Source organism: Drosophila willistoni (genome assembly GCF_018902025.1).
Source record: "Drosophila willistoni isolate 14030-0811.24 chromosome 2R unlocalized genomic scaffold, UCI_dwil_1.1 Seg167, whole genome shotgun sequence".
NCBI lineage: Eukaryota > Metazoa > Arthropoda > Insecta > Diptera > Drosophilidae > Drosophila > Drosophila willistoni.
This window is the reverse complement of record NW_025814050.1, coordinates 10,243,671-10,267,881: the sequence shown is the minus strand read 5'-3', so window position 1 is coordinate 10,267,881 and position 24,211 is coordinate 10,243,671. Positions and strand designations below refer to the sequence as shown.

The 24,211-nt window shown below is 33.8% G+C and overlaps 2 protein-coding genes across 2 annotated transcripts; both read right to left on the bottom strand.

The window, feature by feature from the left end:
- Positions 1–9,240: 9,240 nt before the first annotated feature.
- LOC6642012 (odorant receptor 30a) lies at positions 9,241–11,831 on the bottom strand. The gene is made up of 7 exons (XM_002064662.1): positions 11,520–11,831; positions 10,529–10,667; positions 10,155–10,431; positions 9,975–10,074; positions 9,584–9,685; positions 9,410–9,517; positions 9,241–9,342 (listed from the first exon to the last, which is right to left on the bottom strand). The coding sequence occupies exons 1-7, from the start codon at positions 11,829–11,831 to the stop codon at positions 9,241–9,243; spliced, it is 1,140 nt and encodes a 379-aa protein (XP_002064698.1).
- Positions 11,832–20,428: 8,597 nt separating this feature from the next.
- Positions 20,429–21,728, bottom strand: LOC6641833 (cyclin-dependent kinase 7). Its single transcript, XM_002064661.3, has 2 exons — positions 21,573–21,728; positions 20,429–21,510 (listed from the first exon to the last, which is right to left on the bottom strand). The coding sequence occupies exons 1-2, from the start codon at positions 21,633–21,635 to the stop codon at positions 20,605–20,607; spliced, it is 969 nt and encodes a 322-aa protein (XP_002064697.1). The 5' UTR covers positions 21,636–21,728; the 3' UTR covers positions 20,429–20,604.
- Positions 21,729–24,211: the final 2,483 nt, after the last annotated feature.

The window sequence follows — 24,211 nt, the reverse complement described above, 5'->3', positions numbered from 1 at the left end:
ACGTTAATTTTCGTTTCATTTTGAGTACATTCCAAAATTTCGTTACATGTTTCAAGAAGCGATTCTTAACCTGGTTATTGCATACTTTAGGGGCAAAGATCTCCCCTTATTACAGCCCTAGATCCGTCACTGTATTAGTTATTTGACTTCAAAAAAAACATAAGATAATTAAAACAAAACCAATAATAATTTTATATGTATGTTGTAAATGTATAAATAGAAAACCACACCGAAAGAGGAGTCTATATACCCAATTGGCAAAGAGTGTGGAAAACAAAACTTTCTATGCGTCTGGGATCTTAAAAAATCCATTTTGGCATTCCATCCTGACTGCGCGCCTTCTTCGGCTTAACCATCATTCAAAGGCCTCTGCCACATTTGGCGTTAATTAGTTTGGCAACGCTGCGGGCGTGTGACTTCCACCAATCATTTACAACGGTTATCCCCCCGCCGCCTGTCTGCCTTCTCTGCCTATGCCAAAGTCACCCTTTAACCCAGGCGCTTTCTGCATATTTTTTCCACAACCAAAAACAATTTTCATTAACAGTCCGTCGTCATCTTCATCGTCGACGGACCATTCGACAGTTGCTGACATGACGCCCTGTCGCTCCACTTTTCCCCAACTGCTGATCCCTTATTTTTTTCGTGTCGTTTTCTCTGATTACACATTTTAACGCTATTTTTGGCGCAACTTTCTTTTATTTTTTTTCCTTTTTGGCCTGGTAAACCCCTTTAGGCTACATCAAGAAAAAGTTTTTTTTTTTTTGGACAACAGCAAAAAGCAAGCAAATGAAGGCATAGGGCAAAGATGAAGAGAAGAAAAGAATCTCAATGAAGGGGTTAACAAGTAAAATTTGATTTATTTGATGAGTTTTTCTTGTTGTTGTCGGGCAACTCTGGAAGAAGCATTTAATGAGCATGAAAATAAAGTTTCAGCGGTCTTTGAATGGCAAATGAATTGCATAAAACGAAAGATGGCCAATAGAATTAAAGAAATAAGGGCCAAAGGAAGATTGAGTGGAACTGGATTCTGGCTGAATAAGTTTTCAGAACATTCTTGCAAATGTTCAAAAAAAAGGCTCAGTGTGATTTGGTCCAGCTAATTTTTCACAATTGTCTGTAAAGTAAAGGTCCTTTATATGCTTTAAGCTGCTATAAGCAGACATAAATTGGTTTTGAAGTAAAATTTGCTTAAAGAAATAAGTTTTAGCAAAAATTAAAAAAAAAAAACATTAATTTTTAAAAAGGTTTGAATTGAAGAACACGTCAAATGTTATGACCATCAGATTTTTCATTTACCTAACATTATTTATTTAGCTTAGCTAATTTTAGGACTCACTCTATCTTTTGTTTTTTACTTGGTTTTTAATATTTTTGTATAGGCGGTCCTTTGTAAGTTTTTTTGTTTCTTAAATTAACATTTAAAATAAAATTGTATACAATTTTTAGTTCTGTTAAGATTTATAGACTTTGTCACATTAAAATGTTACAATTATGGGCCAATGTTTTTCTTTTCCAAATATTTAAGTGCTGCGTTTCTTCCTTTTAAATTGCCACGTATTAAATATTTAATGTCCTGATGTCCTTACTAAAAAGAGCAAACTTTTAACTAAATAATAAAATGTAAAAAAAATTTTTCATCTTTTCTATTTATCTATTGTTTCGGGCATTGTTTATGTATGTCACATTATTGGCATGTCCTCCCTCCATCTAGAATTCTGTATTTCTTTTAGCTGCTTTTCGCTAAAGTGGCAGCAATGGAATTTCAATTTTTGCCCCTGCTTCGTTACCAATCTATTCCCTTTTGCCTTCCTTTGGCCCGTTGTCTGCCCGTTGAAGACCCGCAGGCTAACTTTCTAATAAAGAAGCGTAACATTTTGCTACACTTTGCTCTAAATTCAATAAAAGAAAAAGGCGAAACTTTTCCAGCCGCTGATTATCTGTTACTTCATGTTCTTCCTGCTTTCATTTGAGGCGTTTTCATTGTTGTCAAACAAGTGACATGAATAATTCCCCCAAGTGTTAGGACATATCCATTGCATGGGCATGGCAAAACCTTTATTGTAATCACATTCTGTAAGCCAAATGGAAACTGTAGTCAAGTTGTAAATTCAATTAGATTTAATTTACGCAACTTTGCCATGCTTCCATTTTATAGACAGCGCAAACTTCTAGATGTGTTGGCTCTGGCAAAAGTTTCTACCAGGTTGCATAATTAACCGTCAGGTCTTAAAGTAAACTTTAAATTCTTGTAAAAAAAAAAAATAAAAGTTTGCTTTGTGCTGGCAACATCAAATGTCAAGTGAAGTGTCCTGACATTAAATGTGCAAAAATTGCAAAACTTTTCTCATATAAAAAGCATATTAAATCATTTTTATGGCCAGCATTCCCTAAGAGTTCAACGCAAATTTGCTGCCTCATACATTTACCTTTGAGATTTTTCATTTTTTTATGATTTTTTTTTTAGTTTGACGGAAAAACTTGGGGTAGCAGGTTTTCCAAGAATATCCACCTGTTTACATTGTTTTTTTTTTATTCTTCTTCATTATTATCGTGATTTTTGTGTGTTATTTTAATACTCTTATAGGAGGTTATGGAATTTTTGTCAGAGACCTTGAAATCCTTGGTAACTAGGAATACGAAGAGAATATATTCTACAGTCTAGCAAATAAACGAAAACCATGACAAAAATTTTGAATTATTTCAGTTTATCTATTTTAAATATGTATGTAGATCTATGTGGTCCAGTTTTAAAATAACAGACAGAAAGGTACATTGAGATTTTCTAATAATTTTAGGTAAGAAATGAAGACGTTTTTATAATATTCCATCCAAAGACAAAACTTGTCAAAACCCGAAAACTTTTCAACTATTAATTAATTAATGTGAAACAATCCTAACTTTGCTGTATCCTGTCATGTTGTATTATATATACACCCTTCCTCACATTTGCTTATTGACCCTTAGAATCCCAAATAAATAAGAAATATGTATTTAAAAAAAAAAATATCGTAAATCCCATTTTAGTCCGTTGTTCGACTTTTTGAAATTTGTAGATTATTTTTAGGTTTTTGGAAAAAAGTTAATATGCAAAAATTTAATTTGTTTTATTAGCTTTAAGTGAATAAGTTAGTCTTATTAGCTTTATTTTCTTACCTCTTTTTTTTCTTACCTCTTTTTTTTTCTCCTGAATATATGAAAATATCTTTATATAGACTGCTTACCTTTGCGTTAGCTCAGAAAGCTCTCCTGACTAATATATTTCATTTCTTTTATCCCTCAAAAAATGATTCAGTATGACGCTTTTATTTTACTTGACGTTCGAAATAACAAATTATTTAATATTTAAAATGATATTAGGCAGGGAATTTAAAAGCTATGTAGAAAAGATATATACATATTGAAATTTAAATATTTCATTTAGAATATTCTTGTTTAAAAAATCTAAAATTTGTTGAATGTCAAATATGTTAATTAATACTTAGAAAGTAAATAATCTGAAGAATATTTTAGCTTGGTCTTAGCATAAATAAAAAATAACATATAAGAGTATAAAAACTTCATCATAGCCATAACTAGTGTCGCTGTGTGGTTTTCTTTTATGGCTAAATAGACATTCAAAGTTCTCAATGTTTTTAGTGCTATTCTGTGTTAACAGTGCGTATGAGTGATATTTTATGACTAGTATTTGCATTTAGATGTTTTGTTATTTCTTTTACGAGATAAATAAACTGAGTGATATATCATCTTAGTGGCACATCAAAATGATCTGGCTAAGATTTCTATTATTTTATTGTACGATTTTTTATTTACTTTTTTATATACATAGCCAAGCATAAACTTTTATCTGTATTTGCTTTTTTTTAAAAAGATTTTGTCCTCTTAAATTTAAGCTGCATAAATTAACTTTCAACCATTTTCAAAGCTCACGAAAGTTTGTCATGCTGCATTTTCCATTCCCTTGCATACTTTTCATTCATTTTCTTTTTGTTTCTATTTTCATTTCGTTTGGCTGACTTGTTGGATGGTTGTTTGTTTGCCATGTAAATCAAGTCATCTTTTTACAGAGAGAAGAGACAGTTACTGGAATTATCATAAGCAAAGTGTTTTGGCAACTGCTGCAGTAATTTTTGGCCTGACTGCAATATAATCGGAATGCAAAATAGTTTTCAGCAGCTGCGAATTTTCCACCCCAAAAAAGAATAACTTGACATCTGACATGTGACAGCCAGACAATAAACAAATACAAAATCAAGAGGGTGATAAATAAATATATAAGTATATATACAGTTGACAGCTGGCATCCTCAGACATTTCATAATTTGACTGAGAGAAGTTTTTAACAGAAAATGTTGCGAAAATATACAAAACTTTGCGATTGAATGACTGTCCATTTCAAGGTTGGCCAACGCCAACATTAGCTAATTGGAATAGCGTGACACGAAAATATTTGTCTTGGCAAATGTAACGATGATATGCCAGATAAGAGTTGACTTTCTGTTAAAGTAACAATATAAAATTTAAATTAGAATTGAAATGTTAAAAAGCCAGGCTCCTGATGGCCATAATCCACCCTGGAGACTAAACAGACTCAGCTGAAGGCACACAAAATGAAGGCAGACAGCAACCAACAACAACAACAACAACAACTAAAAAAAAGTGTCAAACAGGCAAAGCAGACAACCAGCCATTTGAGCCAACAGCAACGTACGTACTGTGTTGTGTTGGACAAGTTAGACAGCAAAGAAATACATAATAAATATGTAAAGAGGCAAAGCTAAAGAATAAGTAAACCGCACAATAATCAAATTGGAATAATGCACAAAAGGCAAAACGAGTAGCTAAAGAATTGACAGTGAGTAGATTGAATTTAGATTTAAGAGTTGAATCCATCGAATTAGCTGACAAGAACATAGATAAGCAATATTTAGTCCTATATCCTTTGCTAAAATAATCGAATTTACTCTGCAGGCATAGAGTGGAAAGGTATCTAATGAAGAAAGGGATTAATTTCCATAAATTAAAAGTATTTACAGGATGTTAATTTGGTATACACTTAAATAATCACAAAAGGCGATAAAAATAAAATCTGAATATAACCGATGGATAAAAGAGTAAAGCTTAAAATCTAGAGGCAAAATCCGTAAATCCGTCTCTACAAGTCCGAATTAAGGGGAGTGGTTTTGAGTGACATATGTCTAGATTCACATTTATTCATCAGTATTGTTAACTTAGTCGTTAAAACAGTATTTCATATAATCTTCCAAAATCCTTATAAGCATACTCTTCTTTGGCTAGTAACCAAAATAGTAACATATAGTATATAGACGCCCATCTTAAACGCATTTGCTTACTGCAATTATACAAAACTTTAGCGTAAATTGGTTACATTAGTAGATCATATTTCTATGTCTATGCGACAGCTTAAAAACCAGATGCATTACTAAATAAAAATGTCGTAGTTCTAGTTTTTCTACTTTGGATGTTATGAGCTACTTGGTTGTAATTAGGGATCATAAATTATCTCTTAATCCTAATATATTTATCTAAACTAAAATCGAATCAGTTGAAATGCAATTTCAGCCAAATTATGCTTTGCAATGTCAATCTGCTATTGTACTTTGTCTTGAGTTAAATAATTTTTCTTCTTTGATAAATAGAATCGAATAATGGTGCTAGATTTATACACAAACTTGCAGAAATGGTAAAAGAGACTCTCCTGTCTGCTATTAAACCAGTTGAATCTACAGTTATCAGTTATCGTTATCTTTAAAATATTGCACTAAAACCTAAGAGAAGAGGCGTTATTTTTCAAAAAACCTCTATCTTTTACTAGTTAGCTTTAGTTAATATATTTAAATCTGTTTGTCTGTTTTATTTTTTCCCACATTCCTCATATTCAAAAAATTACAATTAAAAACAACATTTTCTTCATTTAAAAACAAAAATGCAATGTTTGGCCAAAAAGTTACGCCCGACCACCCAAAAGGTATCCAAAACGTTTGTATTTAAGTGTCAATAGCAATTTCTTGTGGCTTTAAGGTTAAACAACCATTGCAGTTGTAGCTTATACAAGCTTGGCCAAAACCTGCATACCTAAGCCGAGTAAATTTTGCCCAAGGGTTTCAAAAAGGAATGCAACGTTCTGGCATTGTTTCAGTTTCACGTACATAGAGAACCAACTTTGCATACCTTTGGTCAATTGCTATTGGACCTGCACTTCGAATGTGACACATTCAGCTATGTCTGCAAATGAAACTGCAAAACACAATTTGCCCCCATAATTCCTACTGGGACCCACTCAATACTCTCAGTCTCTGGACATGGTCGGTCCAGACGAACATACTCATTGGCATTCATAAATCGCTTAGCAAACTTGCAATCTTAATCTGATTTGTGCAACAATTTGGAGTTGGAATGGCATTCTCTTTGGCAGAAATTTCTTACTTTACCTGGCCATAAATTGCAATTTAACCAAAAGGCCGTCGATGGCGATGGAGAATAATTGTTTCACTATACTCTAATTGTTGCTGATGTCGATTGATATGCATTTCATGGCTAACTAATTTAATTAGCCATGCTTTCAACTCGACAAACATTGAGCACTCATATGCAATCGAAATGAACTGTTTAGCTAGTTAAATTAATTTGATTTCCGGCCTAACCAAATGGCAGCCACTTTGACTTGAATTATGCAAAAGGTTTAGTTTCAATTACACTTGAAATGCCTTGCCAATTGGCAATTGACATTTGGCCATGACCAAAATGATATATATACATACATATTTAAGAATTTTCTGCTAATTCTGTTTGGTATATTCTGGTCAAGGCAAGATAGTGTGGCAAAAACTTTTCCAATTTTTTTCTTTTTCTCTGTCATTGGGTCAATGTTTTTCTTGGGTGTGACAATAATTTATGATTAGCAACGGGTTCCGCCCCATTTGACCCTTTTCTCAATTTTGGCACTTTTGTGCTGAAATTCTTTTGAGTTTTGGTTCGATGAAAATAGTTTGTGTTTGGGACTGGTTTGGGGAAACTGTCTGTCTATTTAGCAATGGGAAAAATCGATGAGAGCAACCGCATGAAAACGTTTCTTCAATTTCCCTAATCAGCGTTTACCTTCACTTGAGCTAAGCTCTCATCCCCTTTTCTTTTCTTATTGCGAAATTGACTTTAATTTCAGACATTTTTGCTTTTTGCTTGATATGCTTCTCACACACACACACACACACACACACACACTCGTAATAGGAGTGGAGCTACAATAGAAATTGCTTGACGAGCCTCCTTCAGGCATCGTCTGGCTGCTGTTTAATGGAATTTATTTCGACTCCTACTCCTACACCATCCGCCATTTTCCATGACTTGCGCCCGTTTTTACTGCATACTTTTTGGCGTTGAGGCTGAGAAAAAACGCTGATGCGACAATTATAGTTATTGTCTGGCCTAACCAGGAAGATGAGCCAGTGGGAGTAGACTGAGACGTGAGCTCTGGCACACACACTGACAAGCCAAGGATCGAAAATGTGGATGGGTGGATTCGTTGGCAGGGGCATACCAGATGCTCTGTACTCCCATTTTATTGCTAATGTAAACATGTTGTTGGCTCTGTCAAATGTCTTTGACGCCAAATTGACACATTCTGACTGGATGGTAGATTTTGTTTTTTTTTTCCATCTTAAATAGTGTGCTAAAATGTGCTACGTGAGCCACGAGAAGCCAGCAGCTTATCTTTCAAGGAGCAGAACAGAAGGCAGCTTCAATTTTATCGAATCCCAAAATCAATTTACGCCCTAAAGTCAAAACTCTGCTTAAATTTTACTCAAGTTGGATTCTTTAGCTTAGTATCTAATGAGGCCGACTATATATTTGAACCCTTTCATTCATATTCGGTTAGTTTTACTCTCTGTCCATATCATATTTTACGTTTATTTTATGCGTTTCATTCAAAATATTATGTACGTGTTGAAATTTTTAATACATTTTACTTGTTCTGGTTCTATTTTATTTTTTTATTCTTTGCTTTCATCTATTTGTTGACATTTGACTTAGGGTTCTGGACATGGGACAGTTTTGTAGGAGTTGTTGATCCGATGGTATGACTTTTTATACATTTCTTGTGTTTTTTTGTACTTTTTTGTGAGGGTTGAAGAATTTAGGTCAAGCGGTCAAGTGTTTTATGCTGCTGAAGACTTTTGGGGTTCAAGGGTTTTATGATATCTGACTGCAATGAGGGAAAAAGAACATTGAGGGTTGTCTCTGTCAATATTAGCGTTGAGACATTTCAACTAAGAAATGAGTTAACAGAGTGTACATATATGTATCTTCAAGATTGTTTAAATAAACCGAAAAGAAAAATTTGCTATTTTTATAAGAAGTTAAAAAAAAAACTTTGCTACAGAAAGTTCATGTAAAGTTAAACAAATGTATTTGATTAGGATTTGAACATTTTGTGTACCTACTTTTCTATAATTTGACTCCTCAGCGTTCAAGATTAAAAGTTAATATTATAAAGCAGATAACAGAAAATCTTTCTTTCAAGTTAAATCAACATCAGTGATAATTGGTCAACTATTCCAAGTAATCTTTAAATAAAACGTGTTTATTTCTTGTTCTTTAACAAAATTGACCGAAATTCTCCCTTTAACTTTCGGTCCTGAGGGCAAAGTTTACTTTTTGCCTTCCGCTTATATAAACAAGTAAGTTTCCAATTTCTAACATTAATTAACCAACGAAGTAAATGCGAATCGAGTTCTTCTTTTTGGACTCTGAACAAGTTGTAAGTAAGTTCCCCCTGTTTTTTCTGTTTCTCCCTTTGTCCATCTTGTAGCTCGGCCACATTTGGACAATGTTTATTTTACGAGAACATTTTAATCCAATTTAACACACTTTAGATTTATATTTGCTTAAATAGAAGTTATCTAAATGGCACGTGACAGGCATAATAATAACAACAATGAGAACAGTGGAAACAGGAAGGTAGACAGTCAAGTCCAACAAAGGAGAAAGCAGTTTTTATTATAGTTTATTTCCTGGTTTTGTTCTTCTCACTTTTGGAATGTCTTTCCTTTTATTTTTTTCTTTGGACGTGGTCAAAACCAAATTGCATTTGCTTTCTTTTCATTCCAAATTTTTAGCTTAAATGCAATCAATTGTTGCAATTGCTTGCAATCGGAGTCGACAAAGGATAAGAAGAATAAAGGTTTAGGGTAAGGGATCTTTTTTTAAGTAAACGTTTCCTTAGCCATAAATGCGACGCAGCAGTGTGAAGAAGGAGTAGATGACGTTAAGCAGGGACTGCAACATTCTTAGATTCATGGGATAGACACCGCCAACAAGTATCTGTAATAGACGCAAAGAGATATAATGGTCAATCTAAAATACATAAAACCAATAAAAATTATTATACCGCCAAAGGCTTTTGTGAACGCATTATAAGAAATTTTAAAGTCTTTTGTGTATCCACATCAAAGTCCATCCAATTGCTCTCATAGGCAGCAATGGAGATGTAAAAGCTCTGAGGGTGGGAAATAAACACTTTTATTTTGCTATTAGATTTAGATACGGGTTGGCTTACACTTACCTGAAAGTAAAGCTCATTGGCCACATAGTAGAGAACCACACTATTGGCAAAAATCATTACCATATAGGCAAGCACTATGACAGTTTGACCAATTGTTTGAGCCTGAAGAGTTCGAAATATTAATATAAATAAAAAATTGACTATTAAAATGTTAAAAAGTCGCTTGGAATGCTCAAAAAGAAAAAAGTTCTGACTCAAATTAAATTAATTAAATAAATTCTTTTCTCCTCAATTGCTAAGTAAACATTTGATGTTAATTTGATTTAAACGAGTACCTTATGCTAAAAAATACCAACTTATGTAATATATAGATAATCTCTTTATAAGTTTTTGTAATCCAAATGCGATACTAATTGTTCTAAGTGCATATATTTTCTAGATAAATGCTTACAATGATCAACGAAAAGAGTAAAACACAAAGCATCGCTCCAAAGCACAGGAACTCGACCAAATGTAAATGTGTATTCAACGAATTCATGCCCTCTACAAGGCTAAATGAAAAAAAAAGAGACAGAAAAGGCAGCTCCATTTAATTAATTTAATTGAATTAAAAGGTCTGACTCGAACGTACCCGGCCAACTTCAGTTGATATCTAATGCAACCTATTATTTCCTGACGCACCTCCAGTGAAGACCCACGTAACTTCTCCAGAGTGCGCAACTTGTGTTGGAGCACACGGCACATGAGGATGGCGAATAGGGTAAAGGTCACCACCAGATTCGTATATGGTATGTACATGCAACAGCCCATGGGTGCCATTATGGCCTGAACCGCAAAGAAGAACTCGTAATAGGGACTGGCATACTTGTACTCCTCAATGCCAAATAAATACATGCCATAGGGTAAAACTGCAGCAGCAAAACAAAAAAAGGAGAAACGACCATTTCAACACAATTAACTATAAATAATTTAAATGAAATGCAAATGCAATTTAGAGTTCCTTACCTCGCTCCGAACCAAATAGGGGATAGGTCACAAAGCCAATGCAGGTGCAGGTGCCCATTAGTAGATTAATGCGGCCAATGGTAATGGAAAGTCTAGTAGCTTCTTTGACCAATTGGTCAATATGGGGGTCAGTCGATTGCTAAAATATATTATTAAATGATATATAAGTCTAAGCGGCCAGTCTGAGAATGTTTTAGATTTTAGACAAAAAAAAAAAAAAAAAACTGACGGATATTTTAGTTAAAAGCAAAAGAAAATTATTTTTATGCATTTTTGAAACCTTCAATGAACAGACGGGTCTGGCCAAATGTCTCTAATTTTGAACATAGTTTTTTATTTAAACATACATACATATTTGAAAAAATCTAAGGGATAGGCTAGGCTGTTTTTTTTAAACGTTGCTTAAGTTGGCTATCAAACCTACAAAAAAAACAGTAGACCGCTTCTTCTTGAAATATCTATTTAGAAAACGAAAATCCTGTTTGGAAAATTTGACTCACAGAACTTTTTTATATCGAAAGGACTCAAATATCCTATAGAAGACTTTAAATTTTTATTTTGTAAAGTAAGTTTTTTTTACAACTTTAGTGATTAATATTGGATAAATCATTAAAAGGGCCAAACAGTTGTTTCAATATCAAAAAATCATTATTTAAAATCACATAATTGTTCAGATAAATATTTGCATATTGCTCTCTAAGTAAAAGAAATTTACAATTTTATTATGTGTCTAAAATATGTCGAGCTAAAGAAAATGCAATTGAAGAAGAAATTGAACATTTTAGCAGTCAAAACAGTAGAGACGTGCAGCAGAAAATTTGTAAATGAATTTTAATTCAGAACTATTGCATTCCATAATCAAATTTTTGACATATTTTCGATTCTAAGTTACTGACAATATCTTAATAAGCTTGCAACCTACCAATTAATAAAATATTGATGTTAAATGCATAGAAACTTTTGTCAATTTCTGTTACCTTTCATAACTCACCAGCAATTCGATATAATAGTCCTTGATTATTGCAATAAATCTCTCATAACTTCCTCGCTGTACGCATAGTAAGACTCCTCTTACAACTGTGTTGGTGAAAAGGACAGCCAGGTAGACATTTCTTATAACAAAGTCCAGTGGTTCGGTACTCAAATAGATATCCACATATTGAGTTATATTGATTAGAGTGTAGGGTGTCATAGCCACATATCGTCGCCAGTTGTGCACATATAGATAGGACCAAAATTTCATTAATTTGAGAGTATTGCCAAATATGGGCATTTCCACAGTGGCCATTGTCTTTACGTCCATATTGTGGAGTATATTCACTATCACCTTTCACTATCTGAACTGGTATAACTACTGATTAAAATGTCTTTAAGGTTTATATACTGGTGTCCAACTTATGGCGGAAAGAGAACTTGTCACGTTTTCATTATTGGTTGGCGCTTAATTATTGAGGACTCCAGCCGATTGCAGGTGGGCAGATGTGTTAATTATAGTGTTAAGGTGTTATTACTTAACGTGAAAGGGTGAGATTTCAAATAGACGAATTTGTGGCTAATTAACTGAGGTAGCTGGTTGGAAGTACTTTAAAGTTACTTGGACATGATATTTTACATAGCTTATATAGAAGGCATAGCCATTTGGTTACTGAAGCATCCGTAAATTGGATTTTTAGTATGTATTTATATGCTCAACTTGTTTACAAATACTATCTTAATACTATTCGGGCCATGAATGAAAATAAAATATGAATGTTTTTCTTTAGTCTCGTTTAAGAAAGAATATAAAAACTCATTACATTTGTGTCGACATGTTTATTAAACCTTTTTAACGAGTGGTACAATCTTTGTAAGGCATGTAAGTAGCTACCTAATTTTCTTATCCTGCCTTTAACTAAGAAGCCATTTTGATGAACCTAGGATTAAGCCTGGAATTTTCAGGATCGGACCACCTCAACAATAGAATCATAGAAATGATTGGTCGTCAAAAAGGCCTTAAGAAAACATTATTTTTCTTATGTCATTCAAACCAAACTCTAATCCAATGTATTGGTCTATACAATGTGGCAAAACCTTTAAAGTGATAAGTTTTTTATCAATTAATTTAGGTATTATAAAGTTTAAGGGCATTTTTTTAGTTAATATTTGAACATAGTTTGCTTTATATACCTTTTATACCGAATTTTTCGAAACAACAAATATTAATATATATTAGATTGTGTAAGATTATCTAAATAATATCGATTTATAGTATAGTTGTAAAACCATAATTAAATTACACTCTTGGCATGCAGTGTGACTTTTTATTTAATCCTGTAATCAACTTAAAGTCTGAGTCTTGCGGCTTACGGAGTTTGCTTCATTTAGCCCAACATCTTCATTTATCATGTGGCTCGGCAGGATAAAAAATCTTAATCGTCGGCAATTTGTCTGACGGCGGCTAAACATGGCTCCGAAACCAAAAGGAAACAAAACCAAAAAAAACTGCAAAAAAAAAAATAGAAATCAAGTCCCAAATTCAATCCCAACCAAACAAAAAGAGCTGGGCAACCTTTTTCGAACTACTCATGTTTCTGTGGGTAGCAGCCACCAAGACCTAGTGTTCAATCTGTGTGCCAATTACAGCTGTGGACCCACAAGGAACACGCCGTGAACTTTGAACTTGCAGCCTGCTTTTATTTATGACCCTTCGAAAGAATGAGAAGACCAAAACGAAGAGAAGAACATTTCCAAGCATTTGTTATTAACTTGAGTCCAAAGAACTTTAGGTATTTTCCTTTTATTGCCCGATAAGAAATCTTAATTGAGTTGCAATTGGAAAAATATTTGTTAAAGCAAGCACACACACACACACATTTCAGCTCTTCATCATCAATCACACACAATTATGTCAGTTGGATGGAGTAATTTCTCAACAGAAAGTTCCTTTATACTTTAATTACAATTTGAAGCAACTCGAAATTGGGAATGAGGAAAATTATCAAGTATACGCAACAGAGGAAAATCCATGGAATCGCTTGTTTATCAGTAGATGTTTCTTAGCTGCTAACCTGTCAGATAAACTTAATGCCAAGGTGTGGCCCTGACTTGCATTACTTACACCTGATTTGGTTTATGATGCATGTGACTTACCATCCCCACATCCCCCCTCTGTCTGACCTCTGTTTTCTTAATATGAAACTTTGTTTTTCTCGCCTGTCAAATGCAGTCTGCAACACTCTCCCTAAATGCACTGAGAAAACTTTAGGGAACTCTTCTTTTCACCCTCTATATATGTATGTCTGTCTCACTCTTTTTTCTCTGTTTATTTCGGCAGTTAGTTTTTATAGTGGCCAATTAGAATTTTAATTGGTTGAACGTGGCCATTAACTGTAGGAAAACTCGAAAAAGGCATAAAGACAATAGATGCAAAAATTCTCAACTTGAATATGTTTAGTAATATTATATATTTCAATATGCAGCTTTAAAGTTCAAAGTTTTTAGTTTTTTTCCTTTTCGTTTCCGCACAACCAGCTTGAGGGCTCACCTTTTTGCAGAAAGATGAAACTAAAAGGTTGGAAAAAAAGGGAGTAGGTAAAACAGGAAACAGTTGAACTTGTATCTTGTATCTTGCATCTACGTTAGGGAAGCACTTAATACACGTTATGAGTTGTAGTGAGAAGTGTCAGGGGTTCAAGGAGTGTGGCGAAAATGCAAGAAACTTGCAACTTTTGCTAGCTACTAAGTAGGAAAATCGCTCCAAGACAAGACGAAAAAGGGCAAAAAGGCCAGACTAGACTCCTCTGGTTAAGAAGTAGAGAAAATGCCAGAGAATCTGTATGTGTGTGCAGATATGGAATAAGTACGTGTCATATGACAAGTGAAATGTGCACAAAATTACTTGTTTAGCTGCGGTTAAGACGCTTTTCTTGCAACATGGATATACACAGAAACTAGTGATGGCTAAGTGAAAAATGGAATATATTATTATATGCATATGGTCTTTACCGATCGAATAATTCAATAAACTAATTGAAATGTATCTTTAAATAATAGTTGTGTCTTTATTGTGAAAGGCAAGACAATGTACCATATTTTTTAATTTTTAATTTTTAAATTCCATTGAAAAATTTAGCTATTTAAGAAATATTCAATTATTTAAAAGCTTTAGATAATAAATAGGTAACTTTTGATTCGTAATTTCTCTAATGTTTCAGTGTTTGGTTAAAGTTATAAATAACAAAAACTTGTACAATTTTTGGTCGATATTTTTTAATTGTTGTTAAGCCAATAATCTTAACCGTAGATCACCTTTCTGTCTTTGGTTTCTTATAGCATTTGAAAGGTGATGAATAATTGATTTTATAAATTTAAGGACTATGTAAATCTGAGCTAGAAAAAGAAGAAATCTTGCAACAAAAAGAGAATTTATAGCAAAGTAACTTGTACGCAACTACACTTGGCTAATACCGTAGCTTAACCTGGTGATTACATCCATGGGAATAACTGTGTTGAGCAAATATGGGTTAAACGAGACATGGGCTTCATTCAAAATAAGAAGAATACCCTCTATTATTGGTCCGATTTCACTGTCCTTACAGAGCAAACGTTTTAAGTTCTATGCGATTTTGAATTGATCGCTTTATTGTGAGCAAATTCTTCGAATATGTCGTAGAATCGAGCATAGATCTTGTAAGAAATCTTGTATATCAACATTTGTCTGATCTTAATTATTCACTAGTAACTAGAGGAGATGATGTTATTACAGAGACTAAACTTATTCATCACAAAATTATACCTAACCACTTTTATAAGGACATTTTTTAATATTATAAAACTTTCAGTAAATTTCTTGGTTTCAACAAAAAGTATTGTTATTTTATTTGGAGATAAAATTAGGAATTTACCTTTTTAACTTAAAAATATTAACAGAAAATGTAAAATTTTCGGTTCTCCCCAAACTTTCTTTCTTCGACTGAAAGTTTAAAATAAAAGATTCTGACCTGCATTCGATTGCATATCACTATGAACACTATTTCCTAGTCTTGAAGACCCATAACAGAGTTCAAAGAGGTGTAAGATGGAGTTTTCGATCGTGTTTAAAGAGTGTATAATAAGAGGAAAGTGGTTTAGTTATGTCATCTCTAGAACATGCCTTTGCTTGCTTACCATTTGAGTATTTATATCTCTTGAGGTTTGCTTTATGAATTGCGCCTTTGGATATGCAACGAAAAATGTATGTATGTACATATAGTATATAGAATTTGAAAGCAAAACATTTGCATATTTTCTCTTCAAAAATAATTGTAGACATTTCCGGCAAAACACACCAAATTATTTGAAAAGACAAGCCCCAGTCGACAAACAAAAAAAAAAAAACAGGAAAAATAGATTTCATTAGGTTTTCTTTTATGCCTTTCACGTGGCCTCAACAATTTACATTCAGCGCGGGGCCAAAAAAGGAAAAAAAGTTTGTCTTTTACTTACCCCAAGGCAGAAATGGAAACTTTGTTCCACATTTTTTGTTTTTGTCCTCTGATACCTCGGGGGATGTCATTTAGAGGCGGCAAGTGTAAAAATTAAGCAGCTGAGAATGCTTTCAAGTTAGATGAAGGCAATAAGTGAGATAAAATGACATGGCTCAGTAAGAGAGGGGAGAGGATAGATGTACATACGTACCAAAAAGTAATGCTACTCAAGAGAGATTACAAGAACAATGGGCAAAAATGTGGAACAAGGTTGATTTGGCAAACTGGCAACATTTCTTGCCTGCATATGGGTAATTAGTGAAATGAATTCTCTAAGATAAGCTTTAAAATGTTTGTTTAAACAAATTCTAACTTTGTCCCAGACGTACAAAAGGAAAACTTTTTCAATCAAAAATTATCAAAGAAAATATCAAAGTTGACTCCCAGTCAAAAAAACAGAAAAAGGTATGCCAAAAGAGGCGTCAACAAATTAGCAAATATTACACAAAAAGGAACACAAGAAAGTGTCAACAGACAGAGAGAGAGAGAGAGAGCAAAGTGGAAAAAAAAGGAAAAACTGAATCTAAAAGGGACGACAAGGAGATGAAAAGGAAAATAAAAAAAAAGTTGTTCTCGCCTCATGTGTGGAATTTAAATTTCCTTTCCATCGAGGTGAAAATTTCATATCAATTTCGTTTCGGGATTAAGTTATATTTTAGTGCTCGGCAAAAGGTGTTTACGACAAGTTGTTCTTGCTCTTTTTTGTTATTGCTGTTGTTGTTGTTCTTCTTCTTGTTGATATTTTACCTGGAGTGTGTGTACTTTCAGTGCTGAGATTTTGAGCACGTGCTACTCCTTAAGGGTTTTATGTTTTGTGTGTGTTTCGTATGTTGAAAGAGGATTTTGGCCAAAGGACAAAATATTGATAGAGCCCTAAGAGTTTCCTACACAGCCAATGGGTAAAATTTAAAAAGCAAAAGAAAAACAAGAAATATAAACTTACTTTACGTTTAAATAAATATCAAAACTTGTTTGGTTAGGCCCAAGGTTAACGGTTCGAGCAATGTCTGGGAGAGATTTGTAGGATACTTAATTCCTTAAAGTTAACTTTTTAGTTTGGGCTTCACATCCCAAACAAATTTGAAAGATTATTTTAACATAAATTACCCAGAAGAGTCCAGTTTGCACCAATTTCTTGGTTAAGAAATAATTATTTTCATACTTGATAAAAAAAAAAAATTACTCTTTCATATGCTTCAAATCTTATTTATATATAAAGTACAACAACGAGATAAAACGCTATCGCCAATTCATATGAATATAGTCCTAGAATTAAAATAGTTTTATTTTATATTTATAGTTTTTAAATGGGAAATCGATCGATCCTCTAGTGAAATTCTTAACAAAATATATTTATATTTAAAAATTACGAATTGTCTCATTAATATGATTAAAATAGCTTTTAAAAAAGCTAAATAAATATTAACAATTTTATGTACATCCAGCCTATATATTATTCATCATTGCTCTTAAATTCTAAAGTCGTATAGGAGAATGAGACCTACATAAACAGGAAATCTTTTAACCAAAAAATTTTAAAGTTATGTATGTCAGATCAAACAAATCTAGAGACAATAAACATTAAGTCCAACTATTTGTGAACTAGTTTTGAACAAATTTAAATGAATATGTTAACAAAGAACAGAGAACTTTTGAGAGCATGTTATTTTTATAAAATGTAATATATTTAAATGTTATTAGTTGCATGGGCTTTCGACTAGACGATATTATATTAAATTTTGGACTAAAAACTTCTTTTCTACATACATATACTTAGATGAAATTAAATTTCAATAATTTATTAAATCATGAGTCTTAATATCCAACCGAGAATTCAGTAATAATACATTCTCCGCATTGCCATTTTGATCATTTTGCTTAATTCAATGACTTTAGTGGCGGCAAAACTACACACATGTGAGTACTCACCCCGCCCACCACTTCAATTTCATGCTCAACATACAAATCATAAAAGTCATGACCCAGGCACTTCATAAAAAATGCGGCCCAGCGCAGCAATTGCCATACAAACAGGCGCATTACATCAGATGGACCCCAAGCCAAGCCCAAATCCCGACTCATGGCATGACCGGCAAATAATTCAAACACGTACCGATATGTAGGAAAGGTGCAACCTCCTGCCAAATGGAAAAAGGGGGACCAGACGGGGGACGGACGGTAATCAGGCAATTTCATATGAATAAGTTAGCAGGCAATGCCGCCTGAGTGTATGCAATAAATTTCGTTGTATTACGAATTCGATGCTGCTTATGAAAATTTTAAAAGCACCAAACTATGTGCCCGACTGTGATTGCTCTCCCCCCTCTCATGTCGAGTTTTCAAGCCTCTAACTTCTAGCTACAAGCCACACCCACCAATAGCACCAACAAAATATAAATTTATTACAACGAAACGTGGGCGGGGCCAAAAGAGGCCATGAAACGTACAGCAAGGTGTTTATTACTTATTTAGAACGGCATACGCCTTCTCAGCCAGGTGAGAAAGATAAGAAAACAAAGTAGGAAAAGCTCACAATGTATGTTAGAAGGTACTCTTAATACACTTCTTTGGCAAATGTAAAACTACTTGGCTAAAATATAGAAGTTCTTGGATTAAAGAAAATGGATACCGTATCCCATTTTACTTAATTTGAAAAGATGAATGAGATTTTCTTAGAAGATTTAGGTTCAACTTGAAATAATTGCAAATTTAACAGAATAGATAAATTTTAATCCTTGATTTACTTGAAAATATATTAAAAAAAACTGCCAAGGAAGAGGAATCCTTAGCTTTGGGGTACTCACCAACGACATCTTGTGATCTGTATACCTTCCATCGCTTACATAACTCCTCATTCACCTCACAGCAGGTGAAGAATCGCAGGTACTTTCATTGAATACTTGGGGGAAACCCCATGGTGAGAAACGTGCCTGAGGCTTCTGGCTTCTGTAGCCATCAAGTGGCAATCGACTGTACCTATACACTTATACCTATACATATATATTGCAGAGACGACAATCCATGCACACTAAACGTTTTAATTAGAAAATTTTTCCCACTCAGTTGAGCCGACCGCAAATCCAATTTATCCAAATTATGCATTTAATTTTGGCATAACAACGAAAAACTGTAATGGGTATGAGAGTGAAATTATTGAAGCCAATGTCCTGGCTAGCCATCAAATCAGCTCAACTTCAAAACCATTCGCAACACTCCATCCTCATCCTTCCGTTTCATATATGCAAACTTTTTGCCTCACAACTTTGTGGAAGGCTTTCAAAATTTTCAATTTAGTGAGTCTGGCGCCCTTGTCTGCGACCTCCCTTCCATGTCGTTGGGGTTTACTGTACTGTGTGTTACTATCTATCTGCATGCATGCAATTAAAAGTTTTTTCTACCATCCTCCAGACGCTTATTACAAATGTCGGAGGACCACAATCAAAGAGGTCAAGTGCAAGTCGGCAAAGACTGCAATTTATTGCCATGTTTCGTATGTTTTTATTTGCCATGTAATTGGCCTAGGTCTGGACAATATGAGCTTCCAAACTTGTTTCGCGTATTTTTCAAGATTACTTTAATGTTTGTTTGGCCCTTTCTTTATGTTCTTTTATATTGTTTATCCGGTCACTTGGCAAATTTCACGGCCTCCATCCAACAGGGGCCATAAAACTGTCAACCTGGTCAACTGCGGTCAACGTTTGCAGTGTCACTGGGTAAATATTTGCCACAGGAATAAGTATTTTTTTCAATCCTTCTTTTCCGCAAACAAGTGCCAAAAAATGCGCTAAAATTTATGTGGTGACCTGGTTACAGCGAAAACACTTTTAAATATTGCACAACAACTTGAATTTGGTAGATTAACCAAACTTAACTTAAAAAAGTGATTCTATTTTCTATTGTGCTATTGATAAAAACATGAATGCACTTAGTGCCAAATATTGTGAAATACATTTAACTAACTTACTATTAGTCAACTAATAAACGAATTTTATAAATCATATTTGTGTCAGTTTTATGTCAGTTATTACCTGAAAGTTTCACTAAACTGAGCGCTTCTGATGTTCAACACTATCTAATCAAATCCTTATAAAGTGGAAACGTATTAGTAAGTAAAAAAAAAATATTAAATGATATCAAAATTGTTCTCATATATTGTATTTGTGTTTGGTTTTTGTTTATGGGAAACATCTCTTCGGAGTGCAAAAACAATTAAATGGGCTTTGAAACAAAATTAATTATTGGAAAAATATATTTTATTGCGAATTTGGTAGTTCCTTTATTATTAACAACTTAGCCTTTGCCAACAAAACGGAACCTGATTCATTGGTCTACGTTGAAAAATTCGGTTAATTTTTCTCAAATTTCTTAAAAAAAAAAAATTACAAATGTGAAATTTTTTAATGGTCCACGTAAGACATAAAATGTTTAATTACATTTGTTTAAAAGAACATATAAAGCTGTAATATGTATCTAGAATATTTACTAAAAGAATAAACGTTTTTTTGGTGGAACAATCTGACTACTTTTGGCTTGTGTCTCCAGGACCTTACGCTTCTGCATCGGGGGTTTATCTCAATTTATCGTCTCTGGTGGGATATTTTCCTTGTGGTTTGATGGAGACGAAGCCAAGGGCAGATTGAGATCAACAGACGGCGCTGGCATATTACTGAAATATGCCATATCCAATGCCTCACGACAGGAGCAACGTTTGAGTGGATTCATGGCTAATAAGCGACGAATCAACATAATCATATCACTGCCAGCAGCTGAAAAGATGTCTCGCAATGGAGTGCCAGGGAATTTAAAAAATTCAATATGATTGTGTAGACGATTTATGTGGGGCCAGTCCGATGCACTTGGAGAGCCCAAAGTCTTGAAGATGCGATTCAATTGATTCAAGTCAGAAGATCCTGGCAGAAAGGGAACTCTTAGCATTAGCTCGGCTAAGATGCATCCAAGAGCCCACATATCGATACCAATGCCATACTGACGTGTCCCCAAGAGCAGTTCGGGTGATCGATACCAACGTGTTACCACATGGGGGGAATGAGTTTGAACCACCGAGCTAAACTTTGTGGCCAAACCAAAGTCACAAATTTTTAAAACACCTTTCCCGTTTACTAGCAAATTGTTGGGTTTCAGATCACGGTGCAGTATCCAATTCTGATGCAAATAATCCAGGCCACGCAATATCATTGAGGCATATGCCTTAATATTCGCTGCAGACAAGATTATTGTTGGATTTTTTATAATCATAGACAGATCCGAGTCCATAAGTTCAAAAACAAGCGAAACATTCGAGAATTCGCCAAAGAAATCGATCAGACTGATGATATTTTCATGCCTCAGTTCTTGAAGGATTTCAATTTCACGCAATGTTGTAAATCTGCTAACCTCCTCGTCATTGCGTCTCTTTATCTTCTTTACAGCCACAATTCGGCTGGTAACCAAATCGCGGGCCTTGTACACAACAGCAAACTACATTAAGAACATTGCCAATTGGAATATATTTAGCTTAATCAAAACCATTTGCAACTCACATGACCTTCGCCCAGGAAAGAAATCTTGGAATAGCGCTGATTATTGCTACTATTAGTATTCATTTTAGTTTTTTATTCTGACGTCTAAGCACTAGGTTTATGACTCAGTCAATGTTAGCCCTTAGCACTAAAAGCAGAGGAAACTAGTCTGAGCCAAAGATCTAGGGCTAGGTTACCCAATTAGGCTAGCCTAGGTCACAAATTTCAGAAACTTTTGGTTAAGTAGAAAACTATAGAACTTTTTTGTTTAAATATTAGCCTGTGCTCTGTGAGTTAGCTAAACAAAAATCTTTTGTTTTTTTTTTATAGAAAATCGACAAATGTTGATGGCGATAAACAGATGCAACTGTAAAACACATTGTTGCACACTAATCTTTTTGTGGCTGTCCAGCACTGTTAATAACATACTCTGTTTGTATAGACCATTCTTATGCTATAAATTATATAGCATACTTATGTGCAGAAATAAAAAATCTTCATTAAATGCCTTTTTGACACCTTGTAATAAAATAATTTTTAATAATTTTTAATTTTTTTAATAATAACAAATTGCTAACAATTGGCTTATTACTTTATCAGCGTCGACTCTCGCTATAAAAATACAAATACTTCCAATTGTAAGTCTATAGCTATCCGTTTTCTTGTATTTTCCAAACGGCAGTGTCATTTCAAAGAACTTGTTTGTTGCTATTATCAGACTAAAGTCAACCACAAGAACGACAAGACTTACAAGACGGATGAATTTAAATTTTGCTCTTCCATTCGTATTAAAATCACAATAATTTATATTTTATTTTGCATGATAACTCTTTTTCCACAGTTTATACCAAAACCCATTTGGTTACCTCATGCTAAATCGATCGATATTGCGTATGGATAAAATTTGTATGCCCTTCAGGCAATTCAGAAATCATGTTATTTTAAGCTCACAATGCTTGTCTTGCCTTGACACACTTAGTTTGCCCTGAAAGTCAGTTTGGTCTAAACGAAAAGAAAACGAAAAAGTTTTAGTCTAACGCCTTTTACGCATGCCAAAAGCGGATAAGGTTGAGATTGATGTTTTTAGCCCACATAAACAATAAAAAAGAAAACCCTTATTGGAGCACAGACTTCAATATACCCTGCAACACATAAGAATCTAGTTCACAAAATCGAATTAGTTAGAAAGTGGCAAGCGTTCCCATCATTTTTGAAAATATAACTCTGCCAAAAGGTTGCCAGACTTAAAGTTAAAAATTATAAGAGGCAAAAAATGGCCTTTCTGAACTGAGCTTCAAATTACATAGTTTAAGTTTTAAATATTTAATAATATAAACTGACAAGTTAATACAACTAAAACAAAAATGTATTAGGTTTTTCAAATTTGTAACATATATATGTTAATTTAATTATATAACATGGTTCTACTGGGCTTCACAGGTATAGACATTTAGACTCTTTAGATACAGGGTAATCACTTAACAAAAAAAATGTAGACTATTTTTGGGAGCCCCGAACACAAATGTCTGTCTAGTCGATTAGGATGAAATGAAATTTAACGAGTTTTGTTACTATGTTTCGTATATAAAACACACAATACAGTTATTTATTGTTTATTTTGTGTATTCGCAAATTAATTTGCATATTGGAAAAATTTAATGAAATATTTTATTCATATAATTTAATTAACAAAATAAAAAGAGAATAAATATTACAAAATCATAAAAATTGCATTGACTGTTTAATATGCGAAGCCTTAAATGTGTGTGCTTGTGTGAATATATGTGTGTTTATATGAGCTTGTCATGCATTTAAATTAGTTACATGAATATTTTATTAGTATGCGTCAAATGGATTTTTTTTGCGAACAATAAATTGTTTGATATTGGATTTGCAATATTTCGATGTAAGCCAAAAATTGTGATATAAAGTTTCTCTACTCTTTAACTTTCTGCTGACATCAAGTCAAAGTTGTTCAGTGACTCAGTCACTCAATCAATCAATAGCTATAATAGAAACCTCCCAGACAAGTGTCAAACACTTTGGTTTTATTCTGCCTTGGCCCACTTTTATTTTTGTGCAACTATTTAGCCAGCCTAAATCCACAACAAAACCTCTCATCAATAAGCCAGTCCAATAAACAGGATGTATGCTTCAAGACGCTGCCGCCGCCGCCAGCAAGGATTTGTGCTCTTCCTTTCAGGGAAGTTATCCACCCGCTCCCCCCAGTATCTCGGTACTCTGCTCCACAACAACTTTCGCTCAATCAGCGCGGCCAAGTGGAAAATGCCTTGGCGTAGCGCCCTCTGACACCTTGTTAAACCAGGAGTAGGATAGGAGCAACAAAATCAGAAGGAGACTTATTAACATTTAGATGAAATGCCAGCAAAAGAGATTCTGCTTTGGTTTTTCTGATTTAATTTATATATATATATAGAGTATATACACGGTTGAGCAAGGGTGGGTTAATGGATAGGTAGTCTGTCGGGCTGACTTTTTGTTTGATTGTCAAATAATTTGCATTGGACTAATGAAAGAAATTTCTGGTTTCCCTCATACAAGAAAAAACAACTTTTGCTTTAAAATTGGCTCCAACAAACTTTTCACTTGATGCTGCATAACTTTTGTGTGCTTGCGGCAAATAGACAATTGCCGACTCA